Below are 21,206 nucleotides of genomic sequence, written 5' to 3' on the forward strand. Positions count from 1 at the left end.
TTAATGACATAGTACCTTAGTTGAAAACTAGAAATATATATTGGATGTATCATTTTTGTAGCACTCTTTTGCTTTCCCTTGTTATGCTGACAAATCTTATTGTTCAGAAAATAGTATGTTGGACATACTGTCTTTCCTTTTAAGCAATCCCGGCACTTTGGTAGAGACAAGAATAGCAAATCTTTACTTACTTGTAGCCAATCAGCTACAGCTGCCACATTTGGCATGGTAGCGCTCATTCCAACAATCTGGAAACCATGAGATGGGTCAGCTTTCCCACTACTGGAACCTGAACTTTCTCCACTAGATGATTCCAAGTTTCCTTCACCAGATGCATAACGAAGCTTTGTCAACATTAGCTCCAGTAGATACCCTCTGTGTTGATCACCAACCTATGATGGAAATTTAATTATTTTTAAATAACTAAAGCAATAAGAGTTACCTGCAAGGCAACAATTTATGATGGCCACCACAAAGTAGCAGGAGGCAAAAGGAAATGAAATAAGTACAGTCAGATACACACTACAAACAGAATAACTTTAGTGAAATCATTTATTAATTATTTGAACTAATAGACACTCTGACATGCAGTGAATAGATACTTTTTTCACAAATGACTTATCTAAAATCTCTAATGAGTATGCCATTCTTCACAATAGTACAAAGGCCAAGACACACGCACACACGCACACAGAGAGCTCTAGATTTGGCCCACAAGTGTGATCTAAAGGCAACAGGCCTGTAAAGAAGAAATACAGCTGCACAAGACTAATGTGTAAGTTGTAGAACTACAAATTTATGTAATTATGAATACTATTGCAATCACACCTGAAAGATCATGGCTCTAATAACTCGTAAGTGTCATAAGAGAACCAATTTGGAGATCTACGACCAAAATGCCAAAGCCAGCCCCAACTCCAGAGTCAAAACGGTCCTCATTTATCAAAAAGATTTTTTTTAAAGAAAAAAAAAAAGAAGTGGAGCAGCAAATGATTGATTGTGTGGGGGGTGTGTGTGTGGGTATGTGTGTGTGTGTGTGTGAGAGAGAGAGAGAGAGCGAGCAAAAGAGCTAGCCAATTGTCATATGGTATGGCTCGCTGTTGGAAGCAATCTTAAAAGGACAATGATTTGTGCAACATGGTAGGATTAGAGACCAGCTGTTATGCAAAGTGTTTGGGGATTGTTTTGGGCCTATTAAGTAATGTAGTTCAAATAGATATTTGACAAAGAATAAAGTTGAAATGTCCTGTCTCACATATATGTTTAGCTAAGGGACTGAGACATGAGGACTGTGCCTAAAGATCTTTAGATGTCTTTACATGGGACCTCATGGGAAACATTTTAAAAGTCTTAGGCCTGTTAGTCAAAAAGAATCTTTTTCAAAATCTGATCATTTCTTCAGATTATACACCCTGCGCCAGCAAGAAAGTGATGTCCATAAACGAAAGTGGATTATCTTGTAAGAGAAATTCATCCAATTTTCAAGGATCCAAAAAACAATAATCAAGTCATGTTCATCCAATTTTTCTTTCCATGTTTCATTACTTTCTATTTAAGCATGTATTCAAGCAAACCAGATATGCACTGATAATCTGGGTCTCCAGCTGCTCTGGTTTTTTTAACAAGCTCTATCATGGGAGACCAGAACAACTTGCAGTTATACAGAAGTTAACTGCACTAATCATCAACAAGACACACATGGTTGGCAGAATCAAATGGTTCAAGGGCAAACCATAGTTACCAGATTCACGGTACGTTCCGAGTCAAGGCACAGGGTCGGGTATAGGGTACGACACTTAGGAGTTTATAGAATATGATGGGGGTAGGCTTCTTTGGTATGCTAGTTGGGTTTGTGGTACGCTATGAAGATGTATTAGGTTCGTTTACACAAATATTACATAAAAAACTAAAAACAAAACTATATGCATCTTTTTTTAAATAATTTTAATTTTTTAATTAATATACTTTATATGATCCAGCATGAAGTCCCAACTCGCGATTCTCAAGACGACTATTTCTATTCTCCCATTTTGCCTCGGAAGCAAGTAGTCCACCGTAAGCATAATAAACATCAATTCCCAACAACCCCTTCTTCTAAAGAAAAAGCTGCCAAACAAATACAAAATATCTGAGGGCATTTTCATAATTTGTTATTTTTCTTCTTCTTTCTGTCCTTTTCCTAGCGTCACAGGATCCTAACGCAATCGAGCGGGGCAGCTGATCCTCGGCGGACTGTGAGCGTGGCGTCCAAGCGGAGATGGGGACAGTGATGGCGTTCCTCCAATCTCCCTCAGGTGCTTTCCTTCCCACAGATCTCTCCTCGCCGTCGCCTCCCACTGGTCTCCGCCAACTCCTCGAGCCCTCCTCCAGCGACCCCAGCAGCCCCTTCCTCTCCCCTTCCAAGCGCCACTCCCCGCACTCGCCTGCGGCCTCCAACGGCCCCTTCCTCTCCCCTTCCTCTGCCGCCACGACCCCCAACAGCCCCTTCCTCTCCCCTTCCAAGCACTGCCCCCCGCACTCACCCACAGCCCCCAATGTCCCCTTCCTCTCCCCTTCCTCCACCGTCGCGGCCCCCTTCCTCTCCCCTTCCAAGCGCCACCCCCCGCACTCACCCGCAGCCCCCAATGGCCCCTTCCTCTCCCCTTCCTCGGGAGTCTCAATCGAGTGCATGTAACCGGCTTGCAGCGAGATGGCCAGCAAGAGGTTGTCGTCGCCATCGCCATCGGGGCTAGGAAGCACGAAGGCCAGCCCCTCGTACGCGATCCCACCGGACCCATGAACACCGGCCGGCCCCATCCATAGTCAACATCGTGGATCGGCAACCGAACACATATCGCAGCGTTTTGGTACGCGAATTAGGTTATCTCATCCAAATCTGGTAGGAATTCAGGTTCTCTCCTCTCTTTGGTTATTTTTCTGGTAAAAGTGTATATATTGTTTAGGTCGCCAACTTCAGCGAATTGGGATACGTATCGCAGTGTTCTGGTACGTAAACATCCCACAAATCGAGATGCGTAATTCGAGATGCGATTCCAAGGGGTAGGGCGAATCTGGTAACTATGGGACAAACACAAAAGTAAGATAAATATTTTGAGACAAAATTCTGTTTCAAGCTATACAACCTGGACAATATCGGTTCTACATCTTTAAGCATTGCATGTTTGAGAAAAAAATATAGATGTTATAAGTTTAAACCATTTTTTCTGCTTAAAAGTATATATGAAAACCAGATACAATTAGATAATGATAAAAATGAAACCTTGAGGTAAAATTCAAAATTTGAAAATTCTCATAAGTCATAACTATATGCGAGGAAATAGACACATAGCAAGCTTTAACCAATTTATCTGGGATTAATTTTGTGCATAACACTTCCCAATTATCTTATACAAAGCTAAATACTTCTCACCTGTACATTGCCCCAATTATCCCTTTGCCATCCGCCCTCATTCTGAACCCTTCACACCTTTCAAAGCAAGGGATTTATGCCATACAGCAAACCTGGTCAGACCATCTCAGAGAGTTTTCGTCCATTTTATGTATTAATGATACTACTGAGAAGTAGAAAATCCTCCAAGAACTTGACCCTTCATGATTTAAACAAATATGCACTAAAACATTTCCATCCCATTTACATTCTTCTCATATACCATTCTCATTTCTCAACAGAGTAAGCTCACATAGAAAAGATAGTCTTATACTTCCAATCAGTGATTCATGAGGATTTCAGGTAGAACAATTTAATGTAGATAACCAAGGAGGGCAAAAGGTGATACCATATAAAAGGAAAAAGAGATTGGAGTTGTAAAATTGCATAACAAAGCTAAGAAATGCGCAAGGAAGGTTCAATTTACCATATGAAGTTCATCTATCACAATAATTCCGAGTTCAGAAAGGCGACCTTCTTCTAACAATCTGTTAATTAAAGAGTTTGCCTTCTCTATCGTACACACAGCTACAGAAGTATCTTTTGGAAGTGATGCACCACCCTGATTTCCATAAAAGCTCCGAACATGCTTCCCAAGTGGCTCAAGAAGTAGTTCCAGGTGTTCAGCCTGTAAGAAAAAGATAATAGCCATAGCCATTAGTAGTACATCTAAAAGTTTCTAACTCTAATGGGTCATTAAGAAACTTTTTTCTTAGCCACAATTAAGTCACTAAAAGCACCTTCTCAGCACAAATTGACACATAAGGAAGTACAAGGAGGGCCATTTTTCCAGTCGATATAACTCGCCTCAACATCAAAATCTCTGCTACAAAACTTTTACCAGCACTGCAGTGCAGCAAAAAGGATATGTTATAGAAACGCCTAATTTTAAAAATGCTTGACATGAAAAGCATGCCAGATCATTCAAAAAATTACTGTATACAGTTAAAAGGTCTCAAGATAAAAGTAGGAAAAGATATTGATCGCACATATGGTCACATAATAAGCAGGTTATAGGACACAAGAAAATAGCAGAGGACTCATTAAATGATATTGCTTATGAGTTACAATCTTAACCATGTTGAGACCAACAGCATAAAGGTGTATCAAATTACCTTGTCAATAAGTTCTGACACCATTCACTAGCTTAGATCAACACAACCATAGTTTCTTAAAAATAAAACCACATATTCTTAAGGTCAGAGCCTTTTGTGATCATATGGACATCAATAAACGATCAAAGCAATGCACCCAGATATTGGATTTTACAGTTACCAGCTATTTAATGTTGGGAGATTGTTATGTTTTGCTCAAGCTAACAAATTACAATAACCCAACCACATAGATTTCGTTTTATTGTCTGGATCATATCAACAATCCAATTTAAGAGCAAAAATGTTGATTTAATCCACAAAACCATAGATTATAAGTGCATGAATTCTGAAACTATTTAATACATATGGTGAACAACAATCAGCACAGACATCTAGAGTGATTTAAGATACCAGATATCTGAACCGGTAAAAACTATGATTTAATTGTTCGAAACAATTGAAATAGCAGCAGAAAGCAGCAAAAATGTTGCCTAAATTCAAAGACAGTTGGATGGAGTAACTTATCTTATCATGCTCAACGCAAAGTCTTCTAAGGGTTTTCATATCTTTTCGCACCGGCAAATGCCAAGAATTGGCATGCATAACATGATAAGTTGTTATGCCTAAGCACAAGTACAACACATGATATTTTTATTCCTTGGGTTCATTTAGGTATGCTGAACAAGTGAAAACAAGAAAAGAAGTAACAATAGGGAAGGTCTATTCTCATGAACTTTTAAGTATTTATAACAAATACCTTGTTGATGCACAATAGACTAGATTTCTTTTCTCCAAGACGCCATCTACAAGGAGACATTCAACCTACAATTTCAACCAATCGAAGTTGTTAAGAAAATATCAGTCTTCTGCCCAGTATCATCATAAGAAGAATTTGTCCTGCCACTTCCAAATTTGTTGTTTTCTATAAATCTTATCCAGCTCTGCAATTGTCATGAAACTTATAGACAAAGTCTGTGACCATACTACAGTGCACTAGAACAAGCATGTCAAAATACAAAAGACAGAAGAACCATGGCAAGATTGAAACAGAAAATCAAAAATATAAGTCAATATCAATACACATACACATACAAACATGTATCACACAGAAGTACGTACTTCATGTGGTAAGCATTACAAAAATGTTGGAATGATCCAACAACAAAAAATGGAAGCAAACTACATAAACAATATGGCGATATAAAGTTTGAATTGAAAAAATGAAGGACACTTTACAGATTAAATTTTGAGACCAGTCAATCAATACATAAATAAGTAACTATGTGAATAATGTGCTTTTGTGTGTATCTATGACACAGGCATTTGTGCAAGTATAACCGCACCAGCGCATATCTCTACATACATATACAATCCAACTATAATCATTTATCCTATTTATTCCCTCCCAATTGCCATCCTCCTATCCCCCTCCTCTAGTCTCCCTTCCACTCATCTCCACCACAAAGCCCAAGCGTATGTGGTGCCAATCGCTCAGTACACTCCAAGACCTCAAACAAAAGGGAATCATACAAACTTATGGAGCAAAAGGAGAAAATAAACCTACTCAAAATAAATGAAAGTGAAGAAATCAAGAACGACGTAAAAGAACCAAATTGAATAGATAAGAGGTGAAAAATGAGCACTAAAAAAATAATAGTGTTAAAAGATAAGAGGTGACATTAAGGAAACATTAGTACAGAAGAATCATGTTAACCAGAAAAGCCTCTAACACTAAAATCAACCACATTTGTGACTGATGAATGGCACTATGATTATAAAAAGATGCCAAATATCTATTTGCACCACGAATGGCACAAGAAAGGATGGTCACAGCTAGTTAATAATTAACTGTGCATATCTAGCAGCAACAATAAGCAATTGAACATCAATTATGGATACTGAAAGACCACTTCAAAGGGATAATCTTTATGCATTTTCCATCGATCATTGGTGCTCAAATTGTCAGGTTTTGATTATCAAAATTATGCAACTAAGAAGCAATTGAAACTATGAGACCATTGATCAGATCAAGTGGTGAAGACCAACTACTGATGTGCCAAATTCTTGTCTCCAGGGTGTTGATTCAAACTCAAGTTAGTTGACAGCATGAAAACTGAGCAAGTGTTAAACATAGCAAATATGTAAGTCCACCAATTTGACCATGCGCATTTACAATGCTAATCATCTCAAGAAGCATTTACGCTTCTACAAAACTATAGACAACAATAGGTAATGCAAGACATCAGTGTATCTACTGAATTAAAATGTTGGACAAGAAACTGGAACATAAGGCATAGTCACATGGGTGGGACCACTGATGTAGATGTGTAACAAGTCTTTAAAAAGTATGGTGAAATGACTGGATAAAAAATGCATGAATTGCTCTAAGATAAAAAATGTTGATATAGATCCTATAGGCATGGGTAACAATGATACAAGGAGAAGGCAATAAGGAAGGCAACACTGATTTAATCTCTGTCAATGGATCGTGAAAGAGGAGTTGAGGATCTTAGTTTCCAATAATGGTAGATTTGGAAAGTATTTGAAGATACCAAAATAGGAAGAGGACGTACTCCAGCTATTAAACACAGGCTATCTTTATAAATGTGTTCCTACAAAGTTGGTATAAGGATTGTAGGTGATTATTACTGTCAGGTAAACACACAAGGCTAGGCCAACGCCAAGTTATCTTCTGTACTAACAAAATGGAAAATTAAGATATCTAGACAACCTTATACATCTTGTTCTGGTCAAGACAAAGGAAAAAAGGGGAAGATGCAGTGGTCAAAGATGGGATATAAAAAGGAACTGGAGAAAACATGCAATTTTAGAAGGGGAAAAACTGGTAAAATATGTATAACTGCTAAACTTCAATAACTTTGTGCAGGAAATAAGAATGCAACAAGTGAGGGTGGCTAATGGGTAAACTGGAAAAGAATTCTTTCTGGTCAAATTCAGCAAAGAACTGCCAAACTATTAGCCGGTAATCAAAAGGCTTTCAATGCATAGGCTTCATCACATGAGAACATGGATATGATGCTGCAAGAAGGGGAACCTTTCAATGCATAAACTTGTTCAAAATACATGCAACCTTCTCATTCTCACCCACACTCTCATTCTCATTTATGGCCCCTAAAGGATTTGTAGGGTGCCCCTACATAATTGATACCTATAGTCAATAGTTATTAGAATATCAATCATTACACTCTGATGTCCATCTTAAGAATATATACCGTGCAAGTTCAAGTGATATAATGTGTTTTATCACTAAGTACTAAAGATAAAAATCATAAAAACATTTGCATACACTGATAAACAAAGAATAAGACTGAAGAATGAGACAGGGAAGCCCCTTATCTAACACTGAAATTAAGACATGTTCAGAAGAAGAAGAATAAAAGAAGAAGTTAAGAGGCATAACATTACAAACATATCAGGAAATTCTGAAACATTAATGTATCACAGTTGTTTTAGCTTCTTTCATGATATGCTGGAAGAAAAGGAAAATAGAAGGAAACCTGCCAAGGGTAAAGTTTTGATATCCCTTTTTTCATGTACACACTGCATACTTCGGAAGGAAGCCAACTGGTAAGCCTCAAACGATCATTCGATAGCATAGAACTGGATGGAGTTGTGGCTTCTTCACAATAGCCATGAGCAGTTGATCTACTATGGATTTCTTTCTCTGTATCATAAGCATAACAACAAGGTAGTGGCAGATCATGAGATAAATTTTTGTCCTTGTGCATATGCTTGGAGCCATTCACTTGAGTCGGCAAACCACATTTCCCTTCATGTACAGACAAGTCAGAACCATTTTCCACAATGTGCGGCAAATTTCTAGTGCAATAAGATAAATCATGAGGACTGATATCTGATGACGTGTTTGAAGAAGATTTAGGAATTTCTTCAAAAGTTTCTATTTTTTCCTGATCTTCATGGCATTTTGGAAAGTCTGAAGTCGCTAGACATTTCTGCTTCAGAGAACCACGATTTACATGTCGAATCCCTGAAAGAGTACCAACTCCATCTACATCTATATCACGATCATGTGAATTTTCCTCCTGACAGAAATCAAAATGCTTCACAGGCAACCGGGATATCTCAATTGGCTGACTGCCTGACAGCAACATTATAGGTGCTTCAACAGGCTTCGCTATTGGCTTCACACAACCTTTCAGTTCCACATCCCGAGCAGCTAAATCATCACCATCCAATCTAGAAAAACTTTTAGCACCCTGAGGAACAGCACAAGAAGATTTGTCCTGCAATAATTTATTCCCAGACCTTCCGCTTTTTAAAAAGCACAGGCTTTCAGGTAATTTACCAACTGGAGCAAGTAAACCATCAGCAACTTGAATAGCTTCATTCCAAAACTCATCTCCTGGAGAGAACATTGAACTCCTGGACACAGATCTAGGGGTCACACCAGCATCCAAGACACTGGTTGACAAATCAGGCACACAATGTCCTGTCTTCATTAAGATAGAATTAGGAGTCATACTGCATCTTTTCAGGCTTGTGTCTCCGCCATCACTTTCCCCATGGTGCTTACCACCTGATTCCTGCATCATTTTAAACTGTTATAATTCACTCGTCAATGAAATAGAGAATTTGACAAGCAGGTTTGTCAGAACTCACCTCAAGATCCTCGCAATGAACAACATCTGCATCCTCAGGCTTGGTGCTTGACTCAAACTTCGAAGGTTTTTGGGACAGGCTGCTCTGATCTATAACACATTGCTTCTTTGAACAAGTTTTATTGCATGCAACTAAGAGAGATGGACTGCCATTTCTCTTTTGACCTTTCAACTCTTGATCCACAGGAATATTCACAGCAGTTGGGAGATCACTGGAGAGAAGGACCAAAGAATCACATGCAGAAAAATAAAATCGGAACATTTCAAGAAACAGCAACTGCACTGTCTTTCCGAGAAAGCAATATGAGAATACAATGCCAGACTAAAATAATTATACTGTCCAATATATGATGAGAATAAAGTGCAAATTGAAAGCCTAAAAGAGAGCACAATCATCATTACCTGCAATACAGAGAAAGAAAATCAGTTGCGAACCTCTTGAGCTCTGAATTCCCCCCGGTCGCAATGCCCGCATCGCAAGGGTCATCAAGGATGTGACCTTGCTCTCCAGACCCAAGAACGTCGGCTGGTGCCTCGTCCAATGCTCCTATTCCAACCCCAGACAGGCCTTCAACACTGTTCGATGAATCTCCACTTCCTGAGGAACATGATATCAAGATGGGCTTCTTTGGCACATCAGACACCAAGCTGATATCCGATGACAGATTTCTTCTGACTGAATCATGCCTCGACAAGGCCGCGCCATGGCCAGCACAAGAACTGGCATCGGAAGACTCGACGAGATAACTATCCAGATTGCCTTTTGCACTGGGTGATCCATCGAGCGGGCTCTTGGGATCTTTATCAGACTTCTTCTCATCTTTCGGTCCGGGAGGTTTCCGCTTTCTTGAAGCAAAGAACTAATCATCAAGCCCAGAACAGACGATGAGCGGTAAAATCAATGGAATAGATTTTATTTTGCAGGTAACTATAGATTTCAAGAAAAGAAACTATTACTCATCCAAAAAAAACAAATTTCTGGATCGTTATTAGAAAGATTGGAATCAAGAAGACATTAGTACAATCCATAATATAGATATTAGCTTGCGGCTACTTCAAGATCTTGAGAAAAGAAACTGTTCTTGATTCAAAACAAAAGCAAGAAACTGTTCTTGATCTAAAACAACAGAATTTGTTTAGGCATTAGGGAAAAGAAAGATATGAAAGAAGAACGGAAGGAAGGAGGGGAAGGATGGATCGGGGAGATTAGGGTTTGCAAGGGGAGGGAAGAGACCTGATCGATGCGAGCACGAGGGGAGTCCGACGCCATCGCGGATGAGGGGGAGAGGGCCGCCGCGTCCGCGATCTTGGGAAAGAAGGGTTTCTCCGCCCCGCGGTCGCGCTGCGAAAACTTGGCAGCAGCGCCGATTTTGAATAAAAGGTACCGCCAACGTCTATAGCGTCGTCGGGAGAACGAATATAGATACGTCTACTGCGTGTAGACTCCCCAATCGTCTAAAGAATGACAGCAATGCCGACCTAACGAACAAAGGCTTGGGTGGCACAAACTCACAATAGGCTGCGTTATGATTCACATCCCCAACTTATATGAACACTACTTGCGAATGGAGAAGCGCACGTGCGTTGCACGTGCACGACAGAGCTAAAATCCACGGGCTGAAGGGGCAAAGTTCGGCCTCATCTTTTTCTCCGTCACCCATCGGATCCGACCACCAGGTGCTCTCGTCCCCTCCCCCTCTCATCCCCTTCCCTTGGCATGGCGAGCTTCCTTTGCTTCACCCAGGTGAATCCCGTCACCTTTCCAACCAAATCATCTAATCCCCCCACTTTTCTCGCCCACAAGACCGTTACCATCTCCCTCAGCTCTAGCTTTCAATCCCTCAAGGCCAAGGTGAGAGTCTATTTTTTCTTTTTCTTTGTGGAGACCTCTTAACAGTTCCTAAGTAATAGTGGTGATACTTGCGAAGGATTTAATGTGTGATAATTATGTGATAGAAATTCTTTTATGTTTCTCTAAACAGGCCACTGACAGTAGCAATCAAGGAACCAAGCCGAATAGCATTGTCTGTGCTGACTGTGATGGGAATGGTAATACGAATTGATTAGGTGGAAATTTATCATGTTTTCCTTTTCTTTTCTAGAATTGAATAGGACCATGATATGATTTGGTCTTCCTCTTCTGTAGCTTTTTGGTATATGGAGGATTTATGTATTGATGGTATTTTTTGGGCATTTTGAGATGCAAATTAATAGCATGTCGATATTGCTCATGCTAAAAGTGATGTAGTTGGCACTGAAATGTACCTTTAGTAAACGGTATAGAATCTTCTTTGGTCTTTTAGGAGTTAAGACACCTTTTACAAACTCTAATTTCCTTTATGATGTCTATAAAGAAGTAATTTATTTCACAAAAATCATTTGTGGCTAATTTTTCTTTTGGCCCGTGACATAAGCACCTCAAGCACAAACATGCTAGCCTTGGATGTGCATGGATATGCATGTGCACATGGCTTCTATGAGATTTCTTAATGGTTTTGAAAAATATTCAGTGGTTTAGATTTTATTGTTTTTTGATGGCTGTATAAACAAGAAAGCAGTTTCAATAGTAAACCATATCGTCAAAAGTAAAATAGTGAGTGCTCTGTTCCATCTTCCATTGTATCAAGTATACAGAAATGACATAAAGCCTAGTTTCATTGGTATTATTGGCATCAAAGGGTAAAAACTGCATAGATAGTCTAGAAAACCCTTACTCCATGGCCTTATAAAACATTGAGCTAAAATGAGAGATGTATTAGAAGAGTGGGGACAATAAACACTATTGCAAACAATTGTATTTATTTTTCTGCACTAGCTGATAGTTGCAAGTGGAGTTGGCCAATACTTCTATTAAAAGTTGGAAACTTGTGTATTCAGATGTTCTTAATTTTTATGAATTATTGAATAGCCATGCACATTTCTTTCTTTCTTGATGAAATGGCATCATCTCAATGCAGATTTTATTTAATTCTTTAATTAAATTCTTTCTGTTATCTTCCACTGTACAAGAGAATGCAAAACAGGATTATTCTGGAACTAAATTGTTTAAGCAAGAGTATTTAAGTTGCTCCTACCTGCATGGAAATGTCCATGAAACCTGCTTGCTTGCTTTTTTTTTTTTTTTTTTTTTTTTTTTTTGTGGCAATACATGTCCATATATGTTTATGGGAGTGAATTCTGCTTATAACACTTTCCAAGGACAAGACAATTAGATAAAATAGCCCTAAAGCAGTATATGATGTTTCAAGTTTAATAACCAACTACAAGTGGATGGAACAACTCTTCCTTATTATAATTATGGTATTTATTTGACTTGTCTTTGAAGCGTTTCCCACTTTCGCATGGCTAGACTGTACTGCAGTTAAATATTATATAAACTAAAAGTCATACTACTGAGTGTTAATTGAACTATTTGGGATGAAACTTTTCCCATGTATCTTGCTAAGGTCTTCATTATCTTTTAACACAAGTGTTTATATTCTTTGATATGCTTTAAAAAACCTCAGAGACCAATTATTGATTTTCTTTTTATAAAATTAACAGGTGCGGTACTCTGCAAACAATGCAAAGGAACAGGGGTGAATTCTGTCGATCACTTCAATGGCCAATTCAAAGCAGGTGGAACATGCTGGCTTTGCAGGTATGCAATAAAGAAATTTGTTTACTCCAAGGCCTTTAAATTGTTTTTAAATTTGTCAGTAGTCTTTCCTTTTGAAAAAGTTATTGAATTCATCTACTTTTCAAGATTGTTTTTAACAAATTATGCACAAAATGGAGATTGTGCTCTATAATGTTGTTGGACTCTCTCTGATTTCCATTGTGCGATAATGATAATGCTATTTATGTTTATTAACATCCTGTCAGCCATTTTTTTATAAACAATATCAATGGTAAAATAGCTTTTTGTTCAACTCCCTTAGCTAATGAAGTTGCCAAATCATTGGCTTTAGTCAGATGTAATTGCTTTGGTTCGTTCAAAAGAATTAGTGGGTTGACGTTATGCATCCATCCTGCAAATCTCTGAGGTCCATACATCCTCCACCCATTTAAGAGCACAATAGGAGGTGCCACAATCAAAATGGGAGTGAGACTATTCTTTTACCATATCTGCTTTCTCTATTATAGACCACTTAACAATGTTTGTATGTCTGCTTAATTAAGTATTTACCCAATTAGGTGAAATAAACATAGATTCACTACAAACATTTCTAACTTCTCTGTCAGCTGCTGATTTCTTATAGTTTAAAGTTGATAACTGTAAGATTAAGCTTAAATGTACTTCGCATATGTTGAGCACCTACAAAATGAGACATCACATTATCAGTTATACTGCCGTTCTTTGTTGCTCCCTGGCGTAAATGCATCGCCACCAACTTTGGGCTTTTAACACAGTGTGGACGCTTATTATTGAAGCCTAAGGAAATTGGGTTAGAGGAGGGGCATCTTCATATATTTGATAACATTGGACGCTGCTCTCTGGACTAGATTTGTTCACCTTGCAAAAAGCTAACATGGTATCTTTTTCCTCAAGCATTATTTCTTCTTGTAATGTGGTACCATAAATCTTTGATCCTGGGTTTAGAATATTTAGAATCACCAGATGTTATGGACTTCCATGGCAAGCTTAATGCATTGTGTCATGCCCATTAATTTTACAACATTGAGAATGCTTTCTTATTTCTGCACCTATTTAAGAAGACAACAGTGACTAGCTAGGATGCTGCTTCAGTTTGCATTTATGCTCCATCAAATACTTAGACATCACATCAAACCATGCAAGTCTTGCCTGTTCATCAAACATTCTGTACCAATCCACTTTTATGGTTGCAAGATTCCAGGTGTTGCATTTTTCCTACAAACAATCATGCCCATGCATCTGACTGCACTGGTTAGAGGAAAAAAAGTAATCTACAGCCTAATTAGATGGACTCTATTTTGCATCTGATGCTTATTATGTTTTGTTTTTCCAGAGGCAAGCGGGAAATCTTATGCGGGAATTGCAATGGAGCAGGCTTTCTGGGTGGTTTCATGAGCTCCTTTGATGACTAGTTGTTGTTAAAAAAAAAAAAAGCTTCGTATTTTTACATGTTCCTTAGATACAAAGGAATTTTCCATCTCATATATGTTGTGTCGAATTCTGAAATAGAATGCTTCTGTGACTTGGCATTTTGTTTTGCAGGGTTGCCATCAGTCTTTGTTGTAAAAATTTCAGAAACAGGGGTGGCAAATTGTTTGAATTAGAGACATAGCATGCTTCCAGACTCTAGCATTTCAGGCTTGTGATATATTGTTTAAATGCATTCCCGTGCTAGTTTTGCGCATTATCAAAAGAGAAGACCCCTTCTATTTAAATTCCTAGTTTCTTATGTGAGCTGGCCATTGAAATCAGCCAAGAAAAGGCTGATGAAAATTTTACGTACTCAAAATACTGAATAGAGATTATTTCTCGTGTTTCCAACTATTGATAACATATTTGTAGATCTTAGGATTACTGCCACTAGAGTGGAATCTGCTAAAAGAATGGAGGAAAAAAGTAGAAGGCAATGCATGGACCACCAATCCTAAAGATTTTGAGGCGCCAAAGTTCATTCGGAAACGATACTTCCTGTATTCCAGATTTCTTAGCTTTGTGGGGCCGATCCTCCCGGCTTAGTCCCTTCCACCACCTTTCAGTTCAGTGGATTCCCTCCTGGAAGTTGCCTGCAGGCATGACAACCAAATGGACACTGATTCCAACAGCTCGAAGCGAATATTGGGAACAACATTAGAATTCAATACAGTCTAAACTGGGTCGAGGCCTGTATATCGTCAGTGGCCACCATCATATGGGAATGTTTTTTGGGTAAACACCATCATATGGGAATGTTAATCCAAACTTGCCTAAGTATGGTGCAATAGGAGTATACTGTCTAATAGTATTAGGGTACGTAGAGCATTTAGATAGGACAAACATTTAATGCTGTTCAATTTTTTTTTTTTCAATTTTCAATAATAAAAATATTTTTTTTATAAAATAAAAAAAAATAGTATTATTATTTTTTGATGTTTTGTATGACTTTCTATGAATATATATGACGTTCTGAACGATATATATAACTTTCTATATCTTTATATCATCCTGAACAATATATATAACTTCTTGATACCTTGTATGATTTTCTATAAATAAATACGACATCTTGAATAATATATATTATTTTCTATGAATATATATAACATTCTAAACGATATATATGGTTTCTTAATAATTTATATGACTTTTTATGAATATATATGATATCCTGAATGATATATATAACTTTTTATGTATATATATGATATTTTGAATAATAATATATGACTTCCTAACGTCTTATGTAATTTTCTGTGAATATATATGATATTTTGAATAATATATATAACTTCCTGATGCCTTATATGACTTTCTATTACTTATTATAACCAACAAAAGGTCTAAGATATTAGGAAGTCATATATATTATTCAGGATATCATATGTATTCACAGAAAGTCATATATATTATTTAGGATGTTATATATATTAACAGAAAGTCATATAAGATATTATAAAGTCAGATATGTTATTCAGGATGTATATATATTCATAGGAAGTCATATATATTGTTTAAGATGTCATATATATTTATAAAAAATTATATAAGGTATTAGAAAGTCATATATGTTGTTCAGGATATCATGTATATTTAGAAAAATACATATATATTGTTCAGAATGTCATATATATTCATAAAAAGTCATACAAGATATTAAGAAGTCATATATATTGTTTAGAATGTCATAAATACACAAGAAGTCATATATATGATTTAGAACGTTGTATATATTCACAGAAAGTCATACAAAGTATCAGAAAATAATAATATTATTTTTTCTTTATTTTATGGAGGAAATAATATTTTTATTATTCAAAATTGAAAAAAAAAATTTGAGCAGCATTAAATATTTATTCCATCAATATAATTGGACGGTATGCTTCATGTTAATTTTATTATACCACATGCGATGCACAAAAGCTTTCTCCTGAGTCGAAATAGCAGCAGATAGGTTCAGACTTATAGGTATCGACCGAAGTTCCAACTTGTTAGAGTTTCGGGCTACTCTTTTTTTTTTTTTTTCCTCTGCTTTAGCAGTCTTAAGTTGTCTGGAAAGAGCTTTAGCCCTAAGGTGAGTCAATTGAGAGAGGGCTTTAAGCTTCCATGTATCATTTGGACTGCTATCTATGCATCCATGCCTTGGAAAGCTTCAGACATACCCATGACAAAAAAAATGTATTGCATGCAAAAGAGTTTCTGAAAATTCTAAAAAGACCAGTTGTGTGCCATCCAACTCAATGACCGCTCCTGCCCAAATAGCTCAAATTAAGTGCAACTTCAGCATCTTATAACATGTCGTATGACTGCAAATGACCGGAATCTGTCCTCATAACTCAGCTGCTTGTATTCAGTATGCACCAATCAAATGAGGGACCTCTATTTTGTTAAAGCTCACGCAGTACAAAGGAGATTTTTGCAAAAGACCTGGTTTGTTACATCTCATGGATGTAAAATGAGAATTGAGAGGTATAGCAATTCTCCAAATAATTTGCACCACACGAGGGTTCATATACGTTGCAGTAAGATCTGAGAATAAAATCAAACTAATAAATGATGTGAGCCACTTATTCACAATAACAAACATAGAATGATATATTAATTTGGAGACACATATGAAGGTGCAGTCATGCAGCAATGCTAAAATGAATATAATGGAGGCCTCTTTTGACCTGCAATAAGCAAAATCAGTTCTCCTCCATCACGGTTGTTTGGTTGTTATTAACCAAGTATCTTAGAGCCAACTCATATGCAGAGAAGATGGCACCATTGACAACAAAGGCCCGGGTGATGGCAGTTCCCAAGCCACGCCATAGCACAGAAAAGCCTTCTTGCTGTACGCTTTTCCGGAGGCAATCGGCAATGCCACAGTATTTTGGTGGTGGTTGGCCTCCCCGAGGCTCTGACTGTGCCTGAAGTCTGGATTTTATGACATCCAATGGGTAGCAACAGACCCAACTGGCCACTCCCGCCGACCCCCCAGCAACAAGCATCGTTCCCAGGGTTTCCTGACCACTTTTCCGGCAGCCAGGGTGAAGCTTCTCTCTTGCATACTCATAGGTCCAGAAGTAGACCCCATGTGAAGGCGCATCACGAAGAACAGTGATGGACAGGCCTCGGTATAAACCTCTAATTCCTTCCTTTCTTAAAATTTCCTTGGCCATGCCAACTGGCCCTAGGTGAGGACCTCCATGATGTTTATTCCCGATCATCCTTAGTTGAAGTTGTATCTTTACAAGCTCAACTGGGCTTAACAGCAATGTCTGAATAGCACCTGTTCCAACTCCAGCTAGTGCAACACTTCTGTATGATGGAGGTTCGTTCATGTTGTTTGCATCGAAAGCTCTTGACAAGACTGCAAACACCTGGAAGACCATAGCATTCTGAAACAATAAAAAGAAAAAAGGGAATCAGAAAAAGCAACTCAATTGCAGCATTCTTATCTACTAAAAAACCGAGCAGAAAGAGTAGCATGATAGAAAAGAAGTATGGGGTTCCAAATGTGTATGACCTAGCACTTCATTCTGTATAAATGTGGCAAAATTCATGAGATCACTTTCACATCATTGCTATCAGGGGTTGTAATAGTTCCGTGTACAGTGTACATGGTTCTGCTTCATAGCTTTGATGACCTAAAACCTAGCCTGAAGAAATCAAGCATGAAAAACAAGTTTTCATAGCAATTATACAATTATGTACATATGTTAATGAACTGTGTTTGAAATGGTAACAGCTATGCTGTTTCAGATTGTTTATGATTAGATATTATGTAATAGTTCCATCTGGACCTATTTCAGTAGGTAACCATAAAAAACTAAGTTGTTTTGCAATGTCAAGGGTGGCACTGGCATGCTTGGGTTCTTCTAATTACTGCTTGCGGGTGCCCTAGCAGATGCTATATCTCATTTCAAAACTGAAAGTTTGGCATGGTGCTGTCCATAATGGGCCTGCAAATATGAACCTTGGAAGCTTTGACAATATTTCATTCTAATATGTCAAAATTATTGCTTCGAGTGATTCGTAAGCATGTTTCCTCCTTATGTCCAGTAGCACAATGCTCCTGCTAGAACTTATGATCCATATATTCTTGAATCTTAGTAAGTGAATCCTTATAATGTTCTTTTTATGTGCAGAGAATCTTGAATATGAAATGACTATAAAACCAAGAATTAATCAGGTTTTCCTATTTATTTTACTTCATTTTGTTTTTTAAACTTCTTCTCCTATCAATAGTATGGAGTCATCAGTTAAAGAACTTAAAGTCATCACCAACTTGCCTCTGTATCTAATTCCATCATGCAGGGTAGTTGCTCTGAGCATCAAAAGCAGACTGCTAGATGGCACCCACTTGCCTTTTCATCAGACTATCACAAGGAATAGCCATAGATTTTCTGATAATGCCATGGCTGATCAGTAGGCTCTCTGGTCTCTAATCACCTTGTTGATCTATGATTGGCACATGAACATCAAGCAGAAAATCTTCATGCAATTTTGTACATAAATGGAAGCACAAAAAGCAGCATACCTGTTCCACAAGTTGAAATGTCCTCTAGAAAGAAAACAAGACATGCCATCTATATCTGTATTTCTATAACTTAAGTACTTGTTTTGAATTGATTTTGCCACCACAAAGCAATCCGATGTTCAAAAAAGTAACAGCAGATTGTAACTTTTAGCATATGGCATGAAACAAACAAGTATTCTGCAATAATTTTAAGAGCTTGGCTTAATTGTATTCATGAAACTGGAAACATGCATAATATTCCTAACCACTCTAAATTTGATTTCCTTGATAATCCTCAGCCAGTTCTCTGCTCAGGGAATCATTATGTTACATAACTTTCTAGAAAGGAGTTTTGATGCCAGATTCTGTATGGGAGCCCCCAAAACAACTCTATTGGAAAGTTATCAGAAACTTATTGTAATATCACATGCACAGAATCTAAAGTAGCATGTTCCAACAAGGGAAAAAAGTAATGGAGGAGCTTTCTCATTACACAAGAATCTAAATTCTGACAAAGACAAATCATCTGGGGCAGTTTATATATGTATAAACTATCTCAGAGGATATTCCCCAAGTGTCAACAGCAGACTGCTTTGTTTATCTTAGATGCCAGTTCATGAAACTATCTCAACAAATGACCATGGATACTTTTCTCAAAAGGCTTTAAGAAGTTGCTTTGGTTGATGATAAAATTTTTACTTTAAGTGAAAGTTCTTCACCCAATACTTGGTTCACCAAAAGAAGTGAGGATGAGGAACTGATGCAGGCTGAAACATTCTTTCTAGAAAAGATAACTGAGACTGCATCTTCCTTTGCTTATCGTGTTAGTAGCAGTTCCACTGTAAGCAAGCCATTTTCTTTGCAAGAGTAAAAATTACATAGACATAGTTACGAAAAAGGTTATTTTTTAAGGGATAAAACGGAAAAGGAAAAAGTCGGCAATTTTTGAAAAGCAACATGCTGGCATTTATTTCTTTTGGTCATATCCTCGACATTAGAAAAGCTTAATTGCAATATTTATCTTACTGATGCCGTAATCTTAATTGAATTACAAGGAGCTCAGGGAAAATAATTCATGCTTGGAAATGGAATTTCTTAGATTGTATCAGTAAATTTGTGTATGATTAGATCATGTTCCAGATTGCCATATCTCATGATTGGGCTTCTGTTTTCTATGTCTATTATTAAGTAGAATAATATTATGTCGATCCTACCCGACCATCCGGGATCGTCTAATCGACGTTTTTTAAATTCCCCTGAACAGCGAAACTAAGGTAGCATATTCTGACAAAAGCAAAATATTGTTCGAGATACCCTTTTTCCTGAATACCTGGATGCAATCCTCGATTCTTTGTTTATTATTTCTCTGTTTATTCATTTCTTTATTCATGATTTACTCCTTTTCTTTAATTAACGGTGTGGTTTTTGTATCATCATGATGCTTTACACGATCCTGGGACTGAAAAAATAAAGAAAATCTTACCTCAATTCCTTTTTTGATCGGAAAGAGAAAAAGAATAACAAAAAAACGAGACTTCAATTCCTTTTTCGATCGGAAAGAGAAAAAATAGTGGATGGTAAGAACTGGAAGGATCTACGTACCTGGAAAGTGACGGAGGCGAGGGGGGCGGCCATGCCGCGGTAAAGCGCCGTCGGGCCCTCGGACGCGACGATGCTGCGGAGGAGCCCGACGGCGGAGACGGGGCGGCGGTCGATGGAAGAGGCGGGCTGCTGCAGGCGGATCCGGAGGGTGTCGAGGGGGTGTCCGGAGATGACCCCGGCCATGCCCCCAAGCCCTCCCGCCACGAACTCCCTGCCCCAGCTGCTCGCCAAGAACTCCGGCCAGAACTCCATCGCCACACCATTCCACAGCTCCCTCCCAACCCCACCAATATAATCAAATTCCAAACCTGATTCTCTCTCCAACCACGGACTCGTTTGATTCGCAGGAAAAAAATTTCTTCTTGCAAAGTTATTTTTTGAAAAACTTACTTCTGCCTGGGGATATAGTGTTGGCATGTTTAACGATAAAAGAATAATTTATTTTAGAATGATCTATATTTGGTTGAGTACCCATTCTTTCCGATAAAAATTGGACAGGATATTTATTATATTTTTAATAGATATGAAATTTATTTTTTTTCCAAACTCAATATAAATATAAATATAAATATAATATTAAATCATAATAATTTATTATATTAATATAATATTGATATTTTAATATAATAAATTATTATAGATATTAATATGGATTAAAAATTATATTAATATAAAAATTAAAATAATATTTATATATTATTATATTTATATAATATAAATACTAATATAATATTATATTAATATTTATAAAAATAATATTTAAAAAATTAGAAAGGAAAAATGCCATCAATTTTTACCCTCTCGGAAATCCCAAATCCACCAGCTCATG

At 37.5% G+C, this 21,206-nt stretch overlaps 3 protein-coding genes across 5 annotated transcripts in view; 1 reads left to right on the top strand and 2 right to left on the bottom strand.

Annotated features, from left to right (window-relative positions):
* The window catches only part of LOC105040799 (helicase and polymerase-containing protein TEBICHI), a 29,564-nt gene extending 18,923 nt beyond the window's left edge, over window positions 1–10,641 (bottom strand). Inside the window, exons 1-8 of one of the 2 annotated variants that reach the window (XM_073254478.1) lie at window positions 10,396–10,639; window positions 9,564–10,021; window positions 9,163–9,373; window positions 8,040–9,086; window positions 5,279–5,343; window positions 4,168–4,273; window positions 3,855–4,055; window positions 192–392 (exon numbers count right to left, since the gene is read on the bottom strand). In XM_073254478.1, the coding sequence (XP_073110579.1) occupies window positions 192–392; window positions 3,855–4,055; window positions 4,168–4,273; window positions 5,279–5,343; window positions 8,040–9,086; window positions 9,163–9,373; window positions 9,564–10,021; window positions 10,396–10,431 (2,325 nt within the window). In that variant the 5' untranslated portion in view covers window positions 10,432–10,639. Of the gene's footprint in view, window positions 1–191; window positions 393–3,854; window positions 4,056–4,167; window positions 4,274–5,278; window positions 5,344–8,039; window positions 9,087–9,162; window positions 9,374–9,563; window positions 10,022–10,395 lie in introns of both variants that reach the window. The other variant, XM_019849363.3, reaches the window with a different exon arrangement.
* Window positions 10,642–10,776: 135 nt separating this feature from the next.
* LOC105040798 (protein BUNDLE SHEATH DEFECTIVE 2, chloroplastic) lies at window positions 10,777–14,513 on the top strand. 2 transcript variants are annotated; one of them, XM_029263284.2, is made up of 5 exons: window positions 10,777–11,013; window positions 11,144–11,210; window positions 12,705–12,801; window positions 14,132–14,181; window positions 14,341–14,513. In XM_029263284.2, exons 1-5 carry the CDS (start codon window positions 10,879–10,881, stop codon window positions 14,400–14,402), a joined length of 411 nt encoding a protein of 136 aa, XP_029119117.1. In that variant the 5' UTR covers window positions 10,777–10,878; the 3' UTR covers window positions 14,403–14,513. The 2 variants fall into 2 exon arrangements, with proteins under 2 accessions (XP_029119117.1, XP_010915797.1); XM_010917495.4 differs by having other exon boundaries at window positions 10,778–11,013; window positions 14,132–14,513.
* A 2,275-nt stretch (window positions 14,514–16,788) lies between these two features.
* On the bottom strand, window positions 16,789–20,785 carry LOC105040797 (mitochondrial arginine transporter BAC2). The gene is made up of 2 exons (XM_010917494.4): window positions 20,378–20,785; window positions 16,789–17,654 (listed from the first exon to the last, which is right to left on the bottom strand). Exons 1-2 carry the CDS (start codon window positions 20,627–20,629, stop codon window positions 16,959–16,961), a joined length of 948 nt encoding a protein of 315 aa, XP_010915796.1. The 5' UTR covers window positions 20,630–20,785; the 3' UTR covers window positions 16,789–16,958.
* Between the last annotated feature and the right edge of the window lie 421 nt (window positions 20,786–21,206).

The sequence above is a fragment of the Elaeis guineensis genome, chromosome 3 (assembly GCF_000442705.2).
Source record: "Elaeis guineensis isolate ETL-2024a chromosome 3, EG11, whole genome shotgun sequence".
Lineage (NCBI taxonomy): Eukaryota > Viridiplantae > Streptophyta > Magnoliopsida > Arecales > Arecaceae > Elaeis > Elaeis guineensis.

Excerpts from the sequence above, each read along its gene's own strand:
- LOC105040798 (XM_029263284.2), top strand. The coding sequence starts at position 10,879 with ATGGCGAGCTTCCTTTGCTTCACCCAGGTGAATCCCGTCACCTTTCCA. Across the intron at positions 11,211-12,704 it reads TGCTGACTGTGATGGGAATG|GTGCGGTACTCTGCAAACAA; the intron begins GTAATACGAATT and ends TAAAATTAACAG. Across the intron at positions 12,802-14,131 it reads GGAACATGCTGGCTTTGCAG|AGGCAAGCGGGAAATCTTAT; the intron begins GTATGCAATAAA and ends TTGTTTTTCCAG.
- LOC105040797 (XM_010917494.4), bottom strand. The coding sequence starts at position 20,629 with ATGGAGTTCTGGCCGGAGTTCTTGGCGAGCAGCTGGGGCAGGGAGTTC. Across the intron at positions 17,655-20,377 it reads TCGCCTCCGTCACTTTCCAG|AATGCTATGGTCTTCCAGGT; the intron begins GTACGTAGATCC and ends TTATTGTTTCAG.